Genomic DNA, 24,313 nt, shown 5'->3' with positions numbered 1-24,313 from the left:
TCTCTCTCTCTCTCTCTCTCTCTCTCTCTCTCTCTCTCTCTCTCTCTCTCTCTCTCTCTCTCTCTCTCTCTCTCTCTCTCTCTCTCTCTCTCTCTCTCTCTCTCTCTCTCTCTTCATCTTTTTATTCATTTTTAAATGAAAAAATGGAGAGAGGTCTTCAGGAATTAGTTTTGATGGGGCAAGTTTTAATGTCAGCTAGTATTGGCCATGTTTCATGCTGTCAGGAGACGAAGGTTACAGGAAGAAGGACGGCAGAATCAGCTGTTAAATGTTCACTACGTCACAATTCTTTTGTTAAAGCCATTTCCATATCCCATTTAGCACATCTACTCTTTGAAAAGTTGGCCTTATTCGGTAAATTTGTTTTGCTTTTTGCGCCGTGTAATATTTACGTGTGAAAATAATCATGACAAAAACAACAGTTGAAAAAGATATATTGACATGTGAATTAATCAAAATGTGTGCAAAGGCCTTAAGTGTGTTAGGTGTTCAAACTTTGATTAAAAGTTCAACTCAGGAGTCCAAAGTCCCGAGGACGAGAAGACGCAGTCCGCTAGCATCACTCTGGCTGACATCACCAACTCAGCAACAACTGCACTTTACTGTACCGTCACTAAATAACCTCAACTCAAATGTCCACCAACAAACTTTATCACAAGAAAAATAAAGCTTTTTGAGTTTTCAACTAAAAGATACGCTTTGTTATGCTTTGTAATCTGTAATCTATATTTAAAATAAATCAAAATGTAATATGGACTGCACTGCCTCTGTTCATTTTCATGTCATAATTAGCATATGAATTCTTGAGTTATGAGGTTGGCGCAAAATGCATTCTGGGAAACTGTGTTACTCCAAGTCCACGCCAGTCAGCTCCCATAGTAGTCTGTCCTGAATCAAACGGGAGTGTACTCGGCTCGACGTGGGCCGTGATTGATGACTGAGGACAGAATTTAAATTGGGATGACTGTGGTGAAGCGATGAGGAGCTGCTCTGTGCTTCATCCTTCAGTTTCAGGCTTGCTGGTTGTGCTTTTTGCACAAAAGAGTTTTAATTAAGGAACAAACTACGAGCGAGCGGTGCTCAGATGTGATTAGGAATTGTTCTGGCGCTGCCTCCGTCAACCCAGGGATGAATATTATTTTACTTCTCAAACAAGTTGGAGAAGCTGTTGCCTAGTAACAGCTGAAACTAAAAGCCACCAGAAGAAGCTTGTTTGTTTTGTCTTTTTTTTCTTCCGTTGCTCTTCTGTCTAAATCCAGCGGCATTTAACCATCCGTGAGAGATTTATTCTGCCTCTTCATACTCGTATCTGCTGCTTTTCTTCAAATCTTTTTGTTTCCAAAAAGGTTGAAATGTATGTTTCATTAGTTTCATGATGAAGTCCTGTAGTACAACAGCTAATATAGTTTCAATCAAGTATCAATATTGTTCTTCAAAAGCTCTTAATGTGACCTTTCTGTTTGGTTGGAGGGTCTTCTTCACTCAGTCTCAGTCGGATCATTCTCTTGGAAGCCTGTCTGACTTAGCAACAGTATAAATGATTCAATATCTAGTCCTACAGGTTGAGTACAGTACTGGCCTTCACAGAGTGAAGTTAGAGAAGAACCAAGAACTGCAGGTTCAAAATGAATCCGTACAAGATAGCTGGAGGGGATTGGAGAGATAAACTAAGATACTGTATAGCCCCGGAACACAGATTGATATTCCAGCAGCATCCACACAGTGATCCCAGCCCGCTGACACACTGAACCACTCTCCTCCCATATGCTGTTTGTCCCCACAATGTTTGCAGCTGAATTACGGCACTGATTGAGGCAATGCAGCTGAAAACATCTGGGGAATAAAGCTAGCATATGGTAGCAGTGTTGTTTCCACTAAACATGAACCACATCCATTAACCTTTATATTTCTATCATCCTTTATTTATTATGAAACAGTGATGCATGTTTCATGTTCTTCATGTTCAAACCCTCCCTGGTATAAACCGCAGACTGTGGAGAACATGGACGTAGTCTCTGTGACGTCACCCGGAGGTTTCTGAAGAGCAGTTGTGAAGCTCGTAGTGGCGTCCGTCGCCATCTCCACAGCGACAGTGCAGCCTAACTCCCGGCCCGGGTGACGCAGCAGAGGAGACAGCTAGTGGCTGTCATTCACGCCCTCAATTATGCCAAACTTTAAACCCTAATACTATTTAAACAGGTGAGTTATATTCAAATTCACCCCAAATAAATGATCCTCTGAGTTACAGACATCTCTTTACCAATGGAAGTCTATGGGAAAAAGTCTTTCTGGGCCCGATGGCGTCATGTGACGGATACGGAAGTTGCAGTACCGCCGTTTGGCCACTACGAAAGTTGGGATCAAAGCTGATAAAATATGAATCAATATTCTGTTACTGTAATGACTATTTCTCTCCTCAGATGTTCTCAGAATCATCTTGTAGTGTGCTGTTTAGCTGTAAAATGAGAAAGTTTGTGACCCGGCAGCCATGTTGAGATCTGCTGAGGAAATACCAAGCACCGCCCACCAGCCAGAGCACAGCCAATAGGACAGTCTCTCTCTCTCTGTAATGACCTGTGATTGGTCAAAGTCTCCCGTCACAGGCTACATGTTCTAAAGCCTGAAAACAGAGCCATGAGGAGGAGCAGAAGTCTAGTTTTCTCTCAGAACACTTGAATTACAATATGCTGAAAGGTTATTATGGGATTTTTGCCCAATGATGCCAAAATATTCTGCCTACTGCAGCTTTAAAGGAGACATGTCACGCTCATTTTCACATTCCTACTCTTATTTTGGGGTTTGATTGTGTAACAATGCTGCAATCAATGCTACCTTGCTGCAATCAGCAGAATGCAGTCCTTACAGCTGCGTCAGGATCAATAATGAAGGTTTTTATCCATTTAGAAATCATATGAAAGGAGGCTCCTTTTAAGTTCGGATCGAGTTTGACTTCTGTAAAGGTTATTTCTAATGCTCTTTAAAGTATATTTATACCTCTTTTCAGCATAACGTTCTTCTTCGAAAATACTTCTGGCTGTGAGGTCACAGCGTTGCTGTTGCTTTGTTCACTGGGACAGAAAGACCTTGAGCTAAAAAAAGAAGGAGCACTAACAAACACTGAACTATCTGTGCTGTCTTTGCCATATCTGTACATTCCTCCCACAGTTCCCGGTGTTTCCTGCAACGATTCAATCTCTACACTTAGCTGATTTCACAATTCAATCATTCAAAAAATCAAAAAATCAATGACTGATCCAAGCTTTCTTGGTGAGACATGGTTTATGTATTCTGCTGTCAGTGTTGTTGATCTTTTAGAGGGGAGCTTCTACGTAGGTTATTCTGAAAAGTGTTTGCAATTGTAGTTTCTATCCATTCTATATGTTCAAAATGTCATCACTTCATCATTTGATCCTGTTAGATATTGGTGTGAAATTGTCATAATTAGCATATGAGTTCATTTTGGTGGATGATGATGTTTATGGTGATGATATGGGTTTTCTTGCTATTTCATTCTCTCTCCGTGTCGTCACGTCTTTCTTACTCTCCTTCTATCCATCCTTTAATTCTTCCACCACACACTATCCGTCTATCTGCAGCTTTTGTACAAAGCACGTTCAATGCTTTTGGGCATGGACTGATTGTGATCTAAGATTAGATTAGATTGCTACCAGCAGCAGCATTTAAACAGCAGCCTGAAGACATCTCAGCTCCAGATAGAGTTCAGCAGCTCTACTGGGTCTCTAACCCACTTACTGGCTGGCACACATTACAATAACCTAACATGATCCCCTTTCATGACTTGAGGGTACAATATGAGTTTTTATGTCATTTTCAATTACAATCAATTATGAGATAACTTTTCTAAGGCCGTATGTAGCATAGAATAAGAAGCTGCTGTCAGTGGAGGTTCAGTCTCAGCAGTGTTCAGGTTGCTAGGTCTTGTTTCTGGTGACTGCAGCTCTGCAACATCACATGAGTGAACTCAAGTAATAATACATAGTGCTTATTAAAGGACATCCCTTCTGAAGCATCAAACGTGTGCAGGCTTGTCATACACCGCTCGCACTATACCTACAAAAAGTAATGCACTGTAATATATATATATACACTGATCAGCCATAACATTCAGACCACTGTCAGGTGAGGTGAATAACATTATCTGGTTAACATGGCACCTGGCAGTGGGGGGGGATATATTAGACAGCAAGTGAACATTTTGAACTTTGAACTTTGTGTTGGAAGCAGATAAAATGGGCCAGCGTAAGGATGTGAGTGACTTTGACAAGGGCCAAATAGTGCTGTCTAGACGACTTCATTGGACCAGAAGTGGTCCAAGGAAGGAGAACCGGTGAACCGGCGACAGGGTCAGACCCGAGGCTCATTGATGCACATGGGGAGTGAAGGCTGGCCCGTGTTGTCCGATCCAATAGAAGAGCTACTGGAGCTCAAACTGCTGAACAAGTTAATGCTGGTTCTAATAGAAAGGTGTCAGAACACACAGTGAGGAGCAGTTTGTTGCGAATGGTGACCGGTCAGGGTGACCACGCTGACCCATGTCCACCGCCAAAAGTGCCTACAATGGGCACGTGAGCATCAGAACTGGACCACAGAGCGATGGAAGAAGGTGGCCCGGTCTGATGAATCACGTTTTTTCTTTTACATCATGTGGATGGCAACGAGTTGGAGGTGTTGACTCGGCCTCCAAATTCTCCAGATCTCGATCCGATGGATCATCTGTGGGATGTGCTGGACGAACAAGTCCGATCCACGGAGGCCCCACCTCACAACTTATACAGGACTTAAAGGATCTGCTACTGACGGCTTGGTGCCAGATACCACAGCAGACCTTCAGAGGTCTAGAGGAGTCCATGCCTCCACGGGTCAGGGCTGTTTTGGTGGCAAAAGGGGGAACTATTGAATATTAGGCAGGTGGTCATCATGTTATGGCTGATCGGTGTATATCCCACATAGGGAGTAGAGCTGGGTCGATATCCGGTTTGCTTACACCGCGGTACATTTATACACTTAAAAAGTTACAAACAACCCCTTTAACTTTAAAATGTTAAAAATTTTCTTCCAGGGAAGTATAATGTAACCGTAGTATAAAGTGACCCCACTCAAGCGTCCGAGGTCCACCCACCACAGTCACCTTATAAGCCTATGTCATCCAAAGTTGGCCCCCCCACTTCAAAAAACTCATTGCGGCGCCGCTGCACACAAGATACTTGTCAGTAGATACACTCATTGTTGGTTTGGGTCTGCACATGGAATTTATTGACGATAAGAAAAATATGAAATATTACAAGTCTCATTGTTTCTTGTCCATGGGACACGCTGCAGGAGGACACGCTGCAGGAGGACACGCTGCAGGAGGACACGCTGCAGGAGGACCCGTTTCTAACAACATTAGAAGTTAATTATCCAGTTCATCTATCTCTCTCATATGAGTCCCGTTTGCTTTGAATTGATCTCAATGTGACTAAATAAATGTCATTATTAATACAGCAAACTGTCAAATAGACACAGAATATCAACTTATTAGCAGCTATTATCTGGGCAGGAGTTTTGGCCTTCATAATCTCTGCTTACTGCAGAAATGATCATGAAGTCAAATAATGTTCACACACTCCAGTTGGTTTGAAGTGATGTTTAACACACTGTAGTGAACAGCCACAAAATAGACATGCAAGACAAATAATTAGCTAAATGACTGAATCTACAGCGTGTGTGTGTGTGTGTGTGTGTGTATGTGTGTGTGTTACCTGCAGCGGTGTCGGCTGCTGGTCCACTGGCGCGATGAGGACCACCAGCTCGTGGTCGATGCTCAGGTAGCCGAAGACGTCGCACTGCGGCACCGAGACGTGAAACCTCAGGATCTGCAGGACGTCGTGGACCGTCACCGGCTGGTTCTTATTCAACTGCACCCAGGGGTCAAAGGTCAAACAGAGAGGGGAGACGTCAGACAATGTTAAATGAAAATACTGCATGTTGGGTGCATTTCAGTCAGGGATAAACCAATAAACCTGCAACCTAAATGTAGAACAGAACATCCAGCAGGAAACAGCTTTGAAAGGCTCACACCCCCCCGCTCACCGTCTGACCCTTACTAAAGTAGGGCCAGAGGTTTTGCCCTTTAGGAACTAATGGAATTAGTCTATTGAGCACAATGTAGCTTGTTATTAGCTCACCTTCTTCAAGTCCAGGGTGCCCAAAATGTCTGCTCCGGAAACCAAAGTGTGACACGCGAACGGACAGAAGGTAGGACGGAAGGACGGACGGACGGACGGATGGACAGATAAATGATTGAACTGGTGTTATAAAATACTAAGCAGGGCCGAGGGGGCTCTCAGCAGGCTAAGCTGTAGCTGTAGTGCAGCAACACAGTTCCACTCATATTCTCATGTATCTTCGCAGCTGCAGATCAAATCAGCTCTGCTTGTGTTCCGTATTAACAGGCTTATTGCAGGCTGAGCCTTCCTATGATGTGCTGGTGCTGGGGGACGACAGCCAAGTTGACTGACAGCCAAAAGGGGGCTTTGTTGTATAATTAAGCTGACCGGGATGAGATGCCGCTGGGACTTATTAGCAGCTAACATGTCAGTGTTTAGGGCATCGGCAGGCTTCAGGCTTTTACTGCTGTTTAACAAGCTGGGCACACACACCCACTGGGGGGGGGGGGGCGGGGGGGGGGGGGGGGGGGGGCGCTCAGGGAGGCATGTGAGGGAATGCTGTGGCCAAAGGTGGGAGGATGTAACCACTTCTGATTAGTGTTATTATGAATGTTAAAGCAGCAGTAGGCAAGACTGGAGCGAAATATCATTAATGCATGAGAAAGAAATCATGTTCCTCCGGTGTTCCTAACGGCATCTGCATCATCTCACAGACCGGAGGAAAACAACCAATCAGAGCTGAACTGGAGTCTGCCGTCTCTGAGCAGCTGTCAATCACTAACGAACTCCGATCAAACGGTCAAACTAGGCAGCGCTGATCAAATATCAATCTATATTCTGTTACTGTAATGTCTATTTCTCTTCTCAAATGTTCTCAGAATCATCTTGTAGTGTACTGTTTAGCTGTAAAATGAGAAAGTTTGTGACCCGGCAGCCATGTTGAGATCAGTTGAGGAAATACCAAGCACCGCCCACCAGCCGGAGCACAGCCAATAGGAACGCTCTCTCTCTCTGAAATGACCTGTGATTGGTCAAAGTCTCCCGTCACGGGCTAGATGTTCTAAAGCCTGAAAACAGAGCCATGAGGAGGAGCAGAAGTCTAGTTTTCTCTCAGAACACTTGAATTACAATATGCTGAAAGGTTATTATGGGATCTTTGCCCAATGATGCCAAAAACATTCTGCCTACTGAAGCTTTAAGTCCTTTTTCTTATCAATTGTGCAAAACTTAACAGTTTTTTCTTGTCCTTTTTTTTTTCTTCTTAGAAAATACTTTTTTTGCAAAAGTGAAGAAATTATCAGGTGGTTAAGATGAAACCACAAAACACAACTAAACAATCAAATCCAGTGTTTGACACCACATTCAACTGACAATAGGAAACTAAAAAAGCATTCTTGTTTTGGACGTAACAATACAACAATGTTAAAATACTAAGTATCAAAGTAAAAACAGTGGTTCTGCAGTAAAACGTCTCCTGTGACTGATTCATATTATTACATGTGTTATTATAAGATGAATTCATATTAGTTAATACTGATGCATCAATGTTAGAGCAGCATGTTACTGTTGTAGCTGCTTGAGGTGGAGCTAGTTGATCTACTTCATGTAGTTAATCTAGAGGTTTCCAACCACTACCATAGGTTGGGAAACATTGGTTTCCTCTTTAACAGATCGTACTATAGACAGGTTTCTTCTATACAAACATTACTGGGTGCAATACCTCCTCATTTCACTACAACAACCATAATAAGGTGGCAGCTGGCTGGAGAAGATCGCTAGATAACACCCTACTTGCTGTTGGCTGTATTGTATGTTATTTACAGTAAATATCACAATATAAAACCTGTGTTTTCTGGTTAAAAAGTACAAACGTAGGAAGATAGCAAGCACTACTAACCCATCTTTTTAAGTGGTTACGTCTCCAGCTCCAGGCTGGTATGATGTAGGACAGAAGTGCAGATTTAACATATTCAGTGTGGACAAAGAGTTAGGACACGGTGTTAGTTTATAGTTTTTGTGGACGTAATAACGTGCGTGCCTGTGCGCATAAGTGACAGTATGTATACGCCTCTCTGTCAATGTCTTTCTTTCATGAAACATGATAATGTTAATTATACACTTAATAAAGCCCCCCTCCCCCACAGCTTATTGGCTGTGGCCGGGGTTACATCCCCATGTAGGGCACAAAGGCAGAAACATTGTGAACACAGGGAAACAGCAGATACAGACACACTTGTAGTGGGTCACCAGTGATGACTGAGAGGGATTATTGCTGTATGTTATGCTGAAACATACTGACAGTGAAACAGGACTTGTGCGTCACAGTATTTGGTCCTTCAGTAACTGCACTGCTACTATAATGGGTTTTTTTGTGCATCCACCTGTAGCTGCAGTAAGGGACTCTTTGGATTTATAGTGCTCTCTAGTGGTCAACATATGTAGTTACATCTGATCCCAGCAGCATCACATACTGAACTCTGTTAAACATCAGTCTAACCAAGGTCTGCACATTATTGGTGAACTTGACAGCAGCTTTGACAGGTGAACAGTGACCCGTTTGTACCTTAGAGAAAGTGTTCATCAGCTCTTTGTTCCAGAGGATCTGCAGCATGCTGGCACATATCGGACAACAGGCTCCTGGAAAGAGGTCAGAGGTCATGGATTATTTCTATACAACCTCCACAAACTAATGCTGTATACATGTCATAATGGAAGAGCCATCAAGTGAGGTGAATATTGTGTGACGTTCAATGCAAAAAATACAAAGTCTTTTAGATATTTAGAGTCTTAAAATGGTGATTTCCTCACCAGGTGGGTTGACAGGCTGGCAGCCTGGCGTGGACAGAGGCGGACAGGGAATCACACTGCACGCAGAGTCGGGGGCCACGTCAGACATGGCCCCGACAGCGTGGCAGGAGCCCTCGTAGTCCACGGCCACGCGGTCAAAGAAGGCGTCACACACTGTGTTGTAGGTTTCACCATTATGGCCACAAATGGGCTGAGGCTTCCTGCAGGCATCCTGAGAACACAGCACACAGAGCAAATGTGTAAACTATATACATATATATATGTTTGTCTTCCTTCACATTATGTCTGTCTGTCTGTCTTGGTGATTATTTGGTTGACTCTATGAGCTCTCCTCTGGTGATACCCTGAGGCCAAACTTTACATTTTTTGATGGAAATCAGAGCTTTCAAATGGAACAGGCTGAGGTGTCATCATGTTGCCTGAGTGTTGAACGTCTGCCACGTGAAAGTAAGCTGTAACCCCGGTCACGGTTCAAAGATACCATTCGCTGATGAAGACCATGACGTGTTACTGAAAGCCCTGAAAAGCTAGTAAGTAAATCTTTGAGTTGAGACTATTTTTGTCACACATACTGATCCCAGGTCCATGCTCACTGGTTTCATGTCTGAGCTGTGTCAGGTCTGAGAAAATAACCTTGATGATGTCATAGTGATGTCAAGATTTAAGAAGATTTAAGGAAAAACACAACTGAGTTGCATTATGGGAAATGTAGGATCCAGTGATTTGGGAATTTGAACCATTTGAACCATACTAGAGATTAAACGTCACAATATCGCAGCCTCTGTTGCTCATTTTTTATTTTATTTTATTTGTCCAAGTCCCCCAACTTCATGGAAGTGTAATATTAAGAATACTGTATTTTTATGGTATTATAATTATTATATGGTTGTCAATATGAGATAGGTAGTTGTGTGCACATCCCATCCTATAGGCCAGATGCAGGACAGCAGATTCAATGAGGAGAAAGTATATCGTCCACACACTGGATTTTAAAAGCCAATGTTTCGGCAAGTGCTGTCACGATACCAAAATTCTAAATACCTCGATACCGATACTGAAATGATACCACGGGAAAAATGTAAAACTTGATGAACACACAAAGTTGATGAGAGCAAAGCTGTTAAAATGAGAAGACACCACAGTAACTGTAGAGAGAGCTGTGTGTAAGAGTCCCTCTCAGCGGACCGCTTCTCCTCTCCACGTTATAGAGTCACACGGTACCATGAGACTTTAACACGTGCTCTTTGGCGGATTATGTGTTTGCTGAATGACAGGAGATGCCTGGACAGACTCAGAGAAGATGGTGAATGGAATGTTATCGCTACGTTTGATCGGTAATCAGAGCCACGCTGTTGTTTCCTTGTTTCTTTTGAAGGGAGTTGTGCTGATAGAAACACCAGCTCAGAGCGAGACGTTCATCACCTGCTTTAATCTTCTAGTTGACTCCATCCTTCTGGTTGTCACTACACTTTAGTTTTTGACCGCCTGCTCCCGCGGGATGCCAATCCTAATGGCGTCCTCTAAAGCACACACACACGGCCCCCTCGCACATCGACGCCACTCACGGCTCGTTTTAAAACACTGTCAGTCTTGAAGTATCGGTACTAATAAAACAAGGTATCGTACTGCTTTCTAGTATTGGTATACCCTGAAACCACTAGTTTGGGCCGCATCACCAGGCAAACGGCCGACATTACATAGAGCAAGGTGCTGTATATATAGATAGACACCAAACTGGTTACTTCATTAGATGTACAATAATACATAATGGAGAAATAATGAAATAGTAACTAAAAGTCAGTGTGCAGACACTATACTGTAGTTGTCAGGATACATTGGTCTGGACCAAACAGACCAAAAGCTCAACTGGCAAAATGACCATCATCATTCCTCTGCAGAGTCACACTCCAGACGAGAATAAAGCTGCTAATCTGATTTAGAACTTTTCCTTTTAGTGCTCTGTCCTCTGCGTTCTGAAGGTAACAGCTAACTGAGAGGATCACTAGACCTTGATGAAGCACTCTACTGAGTGCTTTTTAGCTTTAACAACACTGAAAGCTGCACTTGATTGCGGTCCAGGCCTGTACTGCACATACACACAGTAACAGCGTCAACGAGGTCAGAGATGAGTGTTCTCAGGTAGAAGACAGCCGTCCCTGAGCTCCGTTGACACCCGCCGTCCTGTGGAACCTACCTGGCAGTGGCCCATGTAGGCCAGGCTCTTCCCAGCCTGTTGCAGCTGGCACAGACTGGGGTGGACCAGACCATCGGTATCACAGGCCGGCTCCACACTGTTCTTATCGCAGGCTGCCGGTCGGCCGACACACTCGAACTGCGGGCAGTCTGACGAGTCACTCAGACACACGCGATACTTCGGGATGCACCTGAAAACACACACAATATGCCTTTTTTTATTCATCTATACTACCCCCTGTCCTCACATGAGAGCAGGTGAGGAGCCCCAGACTACTAATAGTATGTACTGTACACACTACATCCCACCCACAACTCACATTCACACAATGACGGATGGAAACATCACACGCTGGAGGATATTAGGTAAAAAAGCTGTGATAAAAGAGCTTCCCTCCAAACACAAAGAAACCCTGCTCTTATCACCATAGCAACCACCACGTCTCCACATACCTCCACTCATTAGTGTGTGTGTGTGTGTGTGTGTTCCGCCTTTGAACAGAGAGCCAAGAAAAGCGTTTAAGACCTTGTATGCTGTAGGATAACAGAAGTCATCATGGGGTGTGAGTGAAGGCGATGAATCTGCTGCTTGTGTGTATGTGGGGATAGAAGTCTCCCAGAATGCATCACTCACCAATCTCTGACTGAAACATGTAGACATGGAGGATAAACACACTCTAACTAATTCTACTTTCTACGTTTCAAACAGGAAACAACATGGCGGCCTGCTCGTAAACTTTCTGTTATTCCGTCTGAGCGATCCACCAACATCTACTTCTGAGAACATTCTGAGAGAGAAATAGGCGATGATGTCACTGCTGAATGTCATTTAGTTTTAGAACTAGATCTCTTAGTTTCACAGCTTGGTCCAAGTTTAGTGAGCCAGACGCGTCGCGCTGGACGACTTTTCATTTTGAAGAGCAACGACCAATGAGGAAACTCCAACAATCGGCCGACCAATCACATAACTTCATCACTCACTCAGTGACAGATTTTTTGCCCTCTGCGGTCCGGCCAAAAATCTGTTTTTCTAAATTTCAGGTAATAATAAAATAAAAATAATAAAACAAACACTGAATGGAACTATAACTGTATTCCTTGACAGGAAAGCTCAGGGTACATAGGGTACCTTTAATAGACAACCAGGAGTGTGACAGATCCTTCTGATGTTCTAGAAGGCTTTTATTGTGAAATATCTGTGCAGGAAGTGTTTCAATGCCAGTAGCTTAACACTGACTGAAAAAACAGCAAACTGTAACGTAGTAGATCAGTAAACAGGGATATTTCTAAATAATTATATCTTATATTATGATCAAATATACTTAATAAAAAGGTAACAATTGTTCATATGTACGTTTTAGATTTTGACATCCGTTATTGTTTGAATTTGTATCCTCTTTTCTGATCCTTTATTCTTTTAGCACAGCCGTTAGAGCCTGCTGATGACATCACACTGCTCTCACATACCCACCAAACAGCTGCTAGAAACAACTGCAGCTGAGCTGCGACTCAAAATAAATGGACCAAAAACCCAAATCATGCGGATCAACAACAAAAGCATGAATCCTATAACAGTCGGGGACCAGCCACTGGAAGAGGTCGACAAATTCACATATCTAGGAAGTGTTCTAGCTGTGGGTGGTGGAACAGACGAGGACATCAAATCAAGAATCGGAGAAGCAAGAACAGCATTCAACATACTGAAGAAAATCTGGAAAAAACATTTCACTAAAGACCAAACTCAAAATCTTCAACTCCAACGTTAAAACAGTACAGCTGTATGGATCAGAAACCTGGAAGAGCACCACTAACATCATCAACAAGCTGCAGACATTCACTGATCACTGTCTGAGACACATCCTGGGATCTAGTGGCCAAAGACCATCAGCGACATCAACCTGTGGGAACGCACCCAACAAGAGACAGCAGAAGTACAGCTGAAAAGGAGAAAGTGGAGCTGGATTGGACACACTCTAAGAAGCAAAACGGCAATAACCGAGCAGGCGCTGACATGGAACCCACAAGGCAAACGGGGGAGAGGAAGACCCAGAAACAGCTGGAGAAGGAGCAATGGAACAAGAGTTGAAAAAGAAGAGACTGACGTGGAAACAGCTGGAGAAGGAGCACGGAACAAGAGTTGAGAAGAAGAGACTGACGTGGAAACAGCTGGAGAAGGAGCACGGAACAAGAGTTGAAAAAGAAGAGACTGACGTGGAAACACCTGGAGAAGGAGCACGGAACAAGAGTTGAAAAAGAAGAGACTGACGTGGAAACACCTGGAGAAGGAGCACGGAACAAGAGTTGAAAAAGAAGAGACTGACGTGGAAACAGCTGGAGAAGGAGCACGGAACAAGAGTTGAGAAGAAGAGACTGACGTGGAAACACCTAGAGAAGGAGCACGGAACAAGAGTTGAAAAAGAAGAGACTGACGTGGAAACACCTGGAGAAGGAGCAACGGAACAAGAGTTGAAAAAGAAGAGACTGACGTGGAAACAGCTGGAGAAGGAGCACGGAACAAGAGTTGAAAAAGAAGAGACTGACGTGGAAACAGCTGGAGAAGGAGCACGGAACAAGAGTTGAAAAAGAAGAGACTGACGTGGAAACACCTGGAGAAGGAGCAACGGAACAAGAGTTGAAAAAGAAGAGACTGACGTGGAAACACCTGGAGAAGGAGCACGGAACAAGAGTTGAAAAAGAAGAGACTGACGTGGAAACACCTGAAGAAGGAGCACGGAACAAGAGTTGAAAAAGAAGAGACTGACGTGGAAACACCTGGAGAAGGAGCACGGAACAAGAGTTGAAAAAGAAGAGACTGACGTGGAAAGAGCCGGAGAAGATGGCCCGAGACAGACAAGGGCGGAAACTATTCATCAATGGCCGATGTTCTGCATGAATACAAAGGCCTAATGAATGAATGATGTTAGAGCCTGGCACATTACGTTTCCCTTACATATTCATTTAATCCTTAAAGTTAGGAATACAGGCCTGTCTTTAATATAGGCTTGCTTCAAAGAAAGGCCTCCCTGTAGTTGAGATACACCAGATAGATAAATGCTGAAAATAGATGTTGTCAATGCTTCCCTCTATTTCTATTCCTGTCAGCCTTTAGACCATGGGTCAGGGGTCAAAGCTTGTGGGTGAGGGATGATGATGAGGATTTGTGAATGAAATGCAGTAACAAAGCCTATACTGATAAGGGCCACAGAGAGAGAGATGGAAGGAGAACGAGTAGAAAAGAAAGGGAGGGAGAGAGTTGGTGCTCTGTGTTAGCAGCAGCTGAACCCACCTCTGGTTCCTCTGGCAGGGCTTGCCAGCGCAGGGGTTACTGAGGCGGCACAGGCCGAAGACAAACTGGTGGTCCTTGAAACCCATACAGCGAGCTACACAGGCACTGGGATAGGTCCGCCCGTTAGAGGCACACACTGGGACGAAGCGGTCTGGACAGCTACAGGGAAGGCCTGGAGGAGGACGGGGAGGGAGAGGACAAGTAGTATGACGGAGAAAAGGAAAATTACAACTTGGGTTATATTTGCGTAGGTCTGGCCATTGGTTCTGTTGGTTCTGATAACACTGTACTGACTAAAGTTACGGCTTCCCACAACACCTTGGGTTTGGGGGGCGTTTCATCATCTGACCGCTTGAGTTTTCTTGCTGTGCGGGACCCATTTTTAGCAAAGCTGCCACGTTCCTGGATCTCCTTAATTACTTTGGTGAAATCAATGTTATCATAACTGAAAACCCCATGGACCAGAGCTGCAGAAATACAACCAAACATGTCATAAACCATGACGTAAGTCAGGGTTAAGGTGTCATTAGCCCCCATTCTGCTCCACATTAGGTATAAAGTTCCAACTAGATTCCCATTTTAATGATCTCTCTGTAGGCTACATGTAGGCTCCAGGCCTCTGTTGGACATTTCTGATTTGTTTAGTGATTCAAATTCAAAGAGCTGCTGTTGATCCAATCCATGGCCGTTCTAACGAGAGAGAAAGCGTGACCCAATCAGAGCTGGTTGCATGGATTAGATCAATGCAGCTCTAACGGTTGCTGCACGTCGAAAAAGCGCCTCTGTGCAGAGTTTATTTCATCACCAAACTAAAGATGAACAACTTTGATGAAACACACACGCACGCACGCACGCACGCACGCACGCACGCACGAACGCACGCACGCACACACACACACACACAGACGGACCAGTAAAGCGTCTGCGGTCCTCATCGGAGCTGTCGAAGCCGAGACATTCTCTCGTAGAGCAGATGGTGTCGCCAGCGAAGCAGGAACAGGTGTGGCAGTCCACCCTGAAAGACGTCCCGTGACCTATTGGTGACAACACGCACAGCAAGACAACACAAGAACATGTGAGCATCGTTTGACTGTATGTTCAGGATATATTGGTGACTATTCTTGTCTCAGAACATCTTTAGTTACTATTTCTGTTGGTGTATATAATACATTTATTTAGTAGCATTTTATTTTGTTTTTCATGCTCATAGTGTACATACTATTCTAGTCGTGCCAGAAAAAATGTTGGCAAACCACAGGACATGTTGAATGTTGATGTTTCTGAACCAAAAATATCTAAATATGTTTCACGCTTGCAGAAACGCATAATGCCACATTGTTAACGTTGTGAGATGATTGGTTAGGTTTAGGCAACAAATCTACTCAGTTAAGGTTAGAAGAAACATCATGGTTTGTGTTCAAATAATAACGTAATAACGCAACGTAACAACGTAGCGTAACAACGTAGCGTAACAACGTAGCGTAACAACGTAGCGTGACAACGTAACGTGACAATGTAGCATAACAACGTAAGGTAACAATGTAACATAACAACGTAGCGTAACAACGTAGCGTAACAACGTAGCGTAACAACATAGCTTAACAACGTAGCTTAACAACGTAGCTTAACAACCATAACAACGTAACATAACAACCACAACAATGTAACATAACAACCACAACAACGTAGCGTAACAACGTAGCGTAACAACGTAGCGTAACATCCATAACAACGTAACAACGTAGCGTAACAACATAATGTAACAACGTAACGTAACAACTATAACAACATAGCGTAACAACGTAGTGTAACAACGTTGCGTAACAACGTTGCATACCAACATAGCGTAACAACGTAGCGTAACAACGTAGCGTAACAACGTAGCGTAACATCCATAACAACATAACAACGTAGCGTAACAACGTAATGTAACAACGTAGCGTAACAACCATAACCACATAGCGTAACAACGTAACGTAACAACCATTTTAACGCCACAACGTAGCGTAACAACGTAGCGTAATAACGTAGCGTAACAACCATAACAACGTAACTACTGTAAATAAGTAACCACCCTTTTTTACGTAACGTTACATAACAAGCGGAATGTCAACGTTTACTTTTGGTTTCACACGGGACACACACTGCGGTCTCCTGTGTGAGTGTCCTGTGTTTGTTTGACCCATCCATCACACATTCCATCCACTCTTAGTGGACTTTCCCACTTCTTATACTCGCTATTATACCACGTCATCGGTTGCTCGTTGTACTGCGTTGCTGGCTCTGATCGAATGCATAAAACTAACCGTAGAGAGCTGATAGGAAATGAAGGGAGAAATTTATGACATGTTCACAGTTATTATAATTAATCTAAATTCAGCACACACCTCCTCCACCAAGCAGCACTTCCTTTGTCGTTTCTACCACCTGCTATGGTGAGTATGATGTGGGAATAACAGGCTACAGAAAGCCTCACAGCACCTTGACACCTCAGTCAACAAGATGACTGAGGATTAGAGACAGACAAAGTATTTCTATCTCTTGGCTCCCTGTCCTCTCTCTCCTGCGATGTGGAATATGAACATGCCGAACTGAGAAGAAGCTCTTCAGGGTTCATGAGTCCTGCTCTGTGATGTGTCTATCCCCGCTGTTAGCCAACGACACATTACACTGCCAGACTTTTGAACGGAGTTTGGCTCTACTTAAAACAACAGCATGTGTCCAATCAAACTGAACATCTGTCTCCAATAAGAGCAGAGCAGCTCACCCCTCCTCCTTAGAAGTGCAGGCGGAAACAAACATGAAAGCACAAAGCCAGAAGAGCAGCACACCTCTGTGAGGGGGGAAGGAGCTGAGCTGGTGACGGCGACAGAGGAGAGAGAAAGAGCATTCAGCCAATGGAGTGGCTAAGTGGAGGTTTACTGCGTAGAACATGTTAGAGACACTGTGGGAGGATTTAGAACGTTTTTGACTTTGGTGCCCCCCAGTGGGCAGTATCAGAAATGACAGCAATGCAGGGAGAAATTATAAGCAGTGTAAAAAAGATGAGTTCCTGGCTGCGGTCGAAAAGTCAAAAAATAATGTCTTTTCCTAACCACTTCTCCTTGACCTCGATGGAAAACGTCATGAGGTCAAGGAAAGATGAGAAGGAGAATTCAGAAGGACTTAGGAAAAGACAACCTTGGTGTTCAGAGAATCCGACTGCTCTTTCACTAGACTCTGTCATTATGATGCGACGGCGGCGGATGTTAGTGACGTGGTTCTGCCGTGGTGAAACTACAATGTTCTGAAGATGGACTACAAAAGACGCTGCTTCCTCCCGTGCGTTCTTAAATAGGTCTTTCAGTGACAGACTGCTTCACCAGCGGTGTGTTAAAGAGAGATACCACAGGTCCTCCTGCTGCTGGAACACTTTACATCAACAGATAATAAAGGTCATCTGACCTAACGAGGACAACCAGTGAAAATATCACTTCATTACCAATAAACAGGAATATATGATAAATATTGAGTTCATTGTTGGAGTTTTGGAGAAGGTGTAGGATCATATACTTCTTCCAACTTCTTTTAGGACATGTAATATTTATTTATGTTAATTATTTGTTAATTGATTGTTTACTGTTCATTTTATGTGTTATTTATTTATTTGTTTGTTACATGTTCAAAATAAATAATTAATTAAAAATAAAGTGAAATGAAATGGTTGTCACTGTCCACTCATATTAAACATGAATCACAATTAGTGTACGACTGTATGAAAATAATATGCAAGATCAGCATATCGTTTGTTATTATGAACGGCGGAATGGTGCGTCGCTTTAAATGCTGCGGCCGCAAGGAATTGTGGGATGTTATTCTCTCCTATCCTTTGGTAAATGATGCTCCAGTGTATCCTATGCTAAAGGAGATAATAAAGGAAGCATTGAAGCTCCTTTCCTCAACATTTAGAGGATTCATGATTCTCATCATGGCTGCTACTGAGATTTCTGGGTCCTTTCACTCCGTTAGGAACCTTCCTAAGAGAAAAAGGACTATTCCACTACAGCCCAGGTGTGTGAGCCAGAAACTGGTCCAAGAGTTTCCCTGCAGCGTACACTCCATAAGTCTGCAATGCTCCCTCTTCAGGGAATAAGCCACACATCTCTAATGCTGTAATGTCATAAAAACAGTTGATAGGAGAAGTCAGAAGTCATCAAAAAGCTGACATGTCTGATGAAAGCACAGCTGGTATTCTATTGACAGAGGGATACTTTACTACTTTACTCAGCCCAGGTAGTATGAGAAGTTACAAAGTTCTGTCTCATTCTTCACACAGCACTGGGAGCTGTCAGTGCACTATTCCCTTAAAGTCTGCACTGTCAGGATGGTGTGCTGTTGGTCAACAGTGTGAATGTGCATGTATGTAAAAGATCCATGCAGGTGCAGTTTGTACAATTAATGTTGCCCATCTTATATTTCATAACTATGAACATGGTGCTGTAGTGAGTGATTTTATTGATCGGTGCAAATCCTCCTTTTTAAACATTAATGTGTCAAAAACTAAAGAGATGTGCACTGATTTCAGGAAAATGCACTTTTATTGTAAGCTTCACAGTTTTAATGTTAACACCACTTTTATGAAAACGTTTGATTCCTGTTTTATGGACTCTGTTCTCACCTTTACTTCTATCTGCTGGCACGGGTCACTTTCTGTTAAACATAAAACTGGCCTGCAGGGTATGGTGAAGGTGTGCAGCAACATTGCTGGTACACTGTCGATCGACCTCCATGACCTGTATAAGGTCAGGTCCTTGAAGAAAGCCCGATCGAGCTTGCCTGATCCGAGCCATCCCTACAGATACAACCTGCCACGATGCAGAACAAACCGGTTCAAAGAGTCATTTAAATAATGAAGACAACCTTGAACCTTAATAATGGATCTATGAAGCAGAAGGGGAAACCACGCTCGAAGATGGCGCCCGATCATTGCTGTGAAAGTTGCTCACTGCACACAGCAGAGCCCAGCGCTGTTCCTCCAGTATGCTTTTACATTACTACAGTCTGTAACAGATGGCTCAGCAGAGGAAGCCTTTCAGTGTAGTGTGGGAGGACTTTAGTAAACAGTCTGGGAGTCATTGTGTCCTCAGCAGCAGACAGATCAAACCATCTCATCACATGCTGTTTACTGGAGAGTTTGAGTCTAATACATAGAATAATGGAATAATAACTAGCCTTGTGGTTGCGTGCCTCCGCCAGCCGGTCAAGCTGCAGTTTATATTCATGTCTGTCCAAAATGTCATCACTTTATGCTGTTAGACATCTGAGTGAAATTATCATTATTAGTGTTATTATAATAACAATTCTTGAGTTTTGTCCGAAAACGTGTTTTGTGAGGTCACAGTGACCTTGACCTTTGACCTTTGACCACCAAAAATCTAATCAGTTTTAGAGAAATTCCTTCCAGGTGTTCCTGAGATGTCGTGTTCACGAGAACGGGACGTACGTACGTACAAAACTCACAAACTCCTGTCAAACCGCCAGCGAGCTGCTCAGAGACCGCTCTGCTCTGATTGGTTGTTCTGGTTCGGGCGCAGTACGGAGGCAGAGGACCCTCATATGCAGATTTCTTCACACTTCATATGGTTAAGTTAGTTTTATCAGTTGACTCCATAGCTCCACTCAGAGGCTAGTGTGTGTAAATATTAGAAACAACTCATCATCTCTCTCTTAGTACGGCGTGTTTGTGTATTAAAACTTGTTTAATAACTAGGCAACGTTGAAACTGGTGTAAGCGACTGCAGGAGCTGAATGCTGTATTCATGTATAGTCAATTATATGACTCGGATCTATTAGAAATTCAAAAGCAGACATGTGGCTTGTACTTAATGTGACCAAAAGACAGGGTACTGGTGAAGGAAACAGGAATCTCCTGATCTTTGATTAGACTACGTGGCATGAAGAGAGACTTGTGGAAAATAAATTCCAGCTTATTGTATGCTAAAACTGGTGGTATGAAATTAAAAAAAAATTAAAAAAATTCTGTGATAAACACTTTTTTTTGTATCCAAGCACCTGACAAGAAAATAATGGTGACAGAAAATGAGGAAAAGATGGAGGACAAACAGTAACTCAGAGTGGTAACTACCTAGTAGCCTAGAAACAGCTTGGAAACAATAGAATCTAGTGTTAATGGAAAGTACCCAGAACATCAAATATAATGGTGGCCAAGAAATGTAAAAGAAACTCGGGTGGAGGAGCCCAGGTGTAAACCCACAGAGGGGGGACTTCAGGTTCCTGCTGAGGATGCTTCAGGTGCCTGTTCTCCAGACCGGCTCCTCTTTCTATCTGTGCTCTGTATTCACAGTTAAAAATCCACATTGAAGTCTGAAGTCTGTCTTCTTTGAGAAGTGTGCTTTAACCTCTTTTACCCGACGGACCCGGTACGGGGTTCTGCTGAGCTGTGTGTTAAAACACTGCCTTTAAAAACTCCATCAAATGCTGTGGTGGTCTTTGTTCTGAATAGATTCTAACAGACTTAACGAGACTAAAACAACACTCCAAGTGGATTTAGTCCAAACAATGTTTGTTGAGTAATGATTTCCATATTTTAGTTACAAAATCAATGCATGAGAAATTGTATTTTTAATGTACATAATTGACTTTGGATTCTTTTTTGTTTTCTTATTTAAATTGTTATTGATCTTATTTGTTATTATCTACTTGATCATATTTCATTATTATAATAAAACTACTCCATTTGGAGTCAAAATTATACAATTTAGTAGTTTTTTATTGAAGTTATACTGTGCACAACGGTAGAATGTGATGATGCACAATGGTAGAATGTGATGATGCACAACGGTAGAATGTGATGATGCACAACGGTAGAATGTGATGATGCACAACGGTAGAATGTGATGATGCACAACGGTAGAATGTGATGATGCACAACGGTAGAATGTGATGATGCACAATGGTAGAATGTGATGATGCACAACGGTAGAATGTGATGATGCACAATGGTAGAATGTGATGATGCACAATGGTAGAATGTGATGATGCACAATGGTAGAATGTGATGATGCACAGGGTGAATGTCACGGCCATAGGCTCCATTGTGTGCCCATAGCCTCCTGTAGTGGATATCAGGAGTATTTTAGAGCCAGATTCCCTTTCAAGAGGTAGAACACCCATTTGGCGCATTTTGGGTATCCAAGTGGCCAAACGGAGAGTCATCCTGGTCCTATCCTGACTAAAACCTTTGTAGAATCTATGTGCTTTGTGTTATTTATATCTGCTTTGGCACAGTTGTAGTCGAGGAGTTGCTGAATGAATTCAGTGGCGTCTCTTGGCGTATCGTTGCTATAATGGTGTTATCCACTGTCTAATCTAGAAAGCATTTTAGGCCAGGATACAAAATGTATATTTTTCCTTTGGTTCATCACAGTTTCCTCAGGCATAGTAACAGTCACAATGTTCCTGACACTGGGGGTGAATCCTCTGAGGTCTTACCTATCCATAGAGACCAAGATTATTCATATAGACCTGGTAGTTGTGGAGCTATTCTTGATTTATTTTGGTTTGTCTGTCTAGGCGAACCACACCATCCAGCACCCTGTAGAGCTGAAGAGGTTAATTCAAAATGATTCGAAGTCCAGTAGAGAATCTGAACCCAACTGGCCAGGTGAAGAGTTTCTCCGACAGACTTTTGTTGTCTTTTAGGGATCTGTGGAAACTGTTTGGACATGCAGACGGACATGAGGGAGCTCTTACTTTTCCTCTGGCCTCCTACGACGCAGGGCTTGTTGATGTCCACACAGGGCATCTCCTGACAGTTCTCCAGACGCCCACTGACACCACAGATGCACACCTCGTGGCACCCGGTAGGACCGTTTCGAGTTGGCACTAGGATACGAGAGTCCTGCTGCACCAGGAACTCTGAGGCCTCACCCAGTTTACAGCCTGAAGACACACACACACACACACACACACACACACACACACACACACACACACACACACACACAGTGAGATGGACCGCCACGCTGCAGACACACAGTGAAGCTGCTGAACGGTAGCAGGAGCTGCTCGTACCTGGCACACAGATGTACGGCTGACAGTTGAGCTCATCGAGGCAGCCCTTCCTGTTGACCTGGCATAAGTGGTTGCTGGGGCAGGGGTTGGGGTTGCACGGATGGATGACCTCCTCCATGATGCCGTTGCCAAGGGGACTGGCGACTGTGTAAAGGGGTAGGGGTAGAGGGTGGATATGAAGATGTAAAACAAGATTCAATATGAGTGTCAGATGAGATATGAGAGTATTTTTTGTTTATCAAAACAAAGAGCCCAATCAGAGGGAAAAAGCCCCAATGTAACAGCCTCTGGACTTGAGACTTGACCCAAAGATGAACAAGTCTCCAGTCATGCTAGCAGCTCTGTGAGGCTGAGCTAAATGCTAATGTCAGCATGCTAACATGCTCACAACGACAACGCTAATACGCCAATGCTAACATTAGCCAAGTAGCAGTAAACACAACGTACGGCTGAGGCTGATGGGAATGTCATTAGGTGTGTGGGTGTTTGGTCATAAACCAAAGTGTTGGACACATTTAAATGTTGACCTGATGATGGTGCTAGAGGGAAAGGCGTCACCAGAGTTATTAGAATTCATCCTGAGGGGGACATGAATGTTTGTACCAAATTCCATTACAATCCATCCAATAGTTGTCAACCTCACGGTGGGTCCAAAGCCATTAGGACCACTGGGGGGGTTTACAGTGTAAATGGAGTGCATCGAGCATGTTTAGCTTTATAACATGTTGAACTATGTTGTATGTATGGAGCTGTAATATTTGCAAACACATACAGACAACATACAGATTACAGTGTCTATTCATCAACATGAACCTGTTTTCCTCTGTCTATCTCCAGTACCCATTTATCATATATCAGACTACATTGTGTTATCTAATATGATAATATAGGCTACATTTACTAAAGGATTAGACACTTCTGAAGACTGAGATGTAGATTTCACTCACTCCACCATCCCAGCAAAGATATACTTCTACTTTATAACAGAAAGAACAGGCGACAGATGGATCTTTTAGCAGGTTTATTTTGAAAGATAAAAAGTTTAAAAAGGTAACGTTACAAATAGAAGATGTGTAAACACGCTTTATAAACAGATGTGCGTACAGCTGGCGGTACCGTGAGGTGGTCGGCTTATTATTAACGTGGTGTGTTTCCGTGTAACGTAACGGCGGATGTCTCTCTCATTCGGTGTGTGAAATCATTCCTGCTGCCGTCCCACAGTTTGTTTATGAGCCACGGCGACCTGTGACCTGAGACAGTTACGTCACGGACCGTGCGCCCTCATTTGCAACCGAATAGGTTTGTCCCGCACCGTTTGTTAGCGACCCTGGTCCGTGCAATTCACATCGAAATCGACCCTGGTCCGACCCACCTCTTGACCTGGATCGCAAAGGTGAGTCGATCAACGCGGGTCAACCCCTCATATACACAACCAACCCTGGTTCAACCCTGGTTGAGTCCTCGGTGTGAAAGGGGTATAGGATTCATCCTCTGGGGGATCTCTGTGAAGCATTTTATCACAATCTATCCAGCAGCTGTTGAAATATTTCAGTCTGAACCAAAGTGGGGGACCAACAGGCCGACAATGTCCCTTGAGGCCACTATAAAGGCTAAAAATCCTGTTTTAATTTCCCTGATATACTTCAAAACAATGTGAGCAGAAGAGAAAGGTACGTCTACAGACCAGCTGACCAACACTTTGCTGTGGTTAATTCAAAAACATCTAGTTGAGAGATGACAAATTATGTGAGTTCATTTGAAAGTAAATACAGATGTGTTCATT

General features: G+C 43.3%; 1 protein-coding gene across 4 annotated transcripts in view; it reads right to left on the bottom strand.

The window, feature by feature from the left end:
• reck (reversion-inducing-cysteine-rich protein with kazal motifs) overlaps positions 1-24,313 on the bottom strand; it is an 80,110-nt gene that overhangs the window by 7,202 nt on the left and 48,595 nt on the right. For all 4 annotated transcript variants that reach the window (XM_074622031.1, XM_074622029.1, XM_074622030.1 and 1 more), the window contains exons 13-20: positions 22,531-22,674; positions 22,210-22,398; positions 15,369-15,491; positions 14,458-14,629; positions 11,173-11,362; positions 8,979-9,189; positions 8,734-8,807; positions 5,763-5,918 (exon numbers count right to left, since the gene is read on the bottom strand). In XM_074622031.1, the coding sequence (XP_074478132.1) occupies positions 5,763-5,918; positions 8,734-8,807; positions 8,979-9,189; positions 11,173-11,362; positions 14,458-14,629; positions 15,369-15,491; positions 22,210-22,398; positions 22,531-22,674 (1,259 nt within the window). The remainder of the gene's footprint in view (positions 1-5,762; positions 5,919-8,733; positions 8,808-8,978; positions 9,190-11,172; positions 11,363-14,457; positions 14,630-15,368; positions 15,492-22,209; positions 22,399-22,530; positions 22,675-24,313) is intronic.

This window comes from Sebastes fasciatus, chromosome 21 (assembly GCF_043250625.1).
Source record: "Sebastes fasciatus isolate fSebFas1 chromosome 21, fSebFas1.pri, whole genome shotgun sequence".
In the NCBI taxonomy this organism is placed as follows: Eukaryota; Metazoa; Chordata; class Actinopteri; order Perciformes; family Sebastidae; genus Sebastes; species Sebastes fasciatus.
The sequence above is the reverse complement of the archived record's forward strand: the minus strand, read 5'-3'. Positions and strand labels throughout refer to the sequence as shown.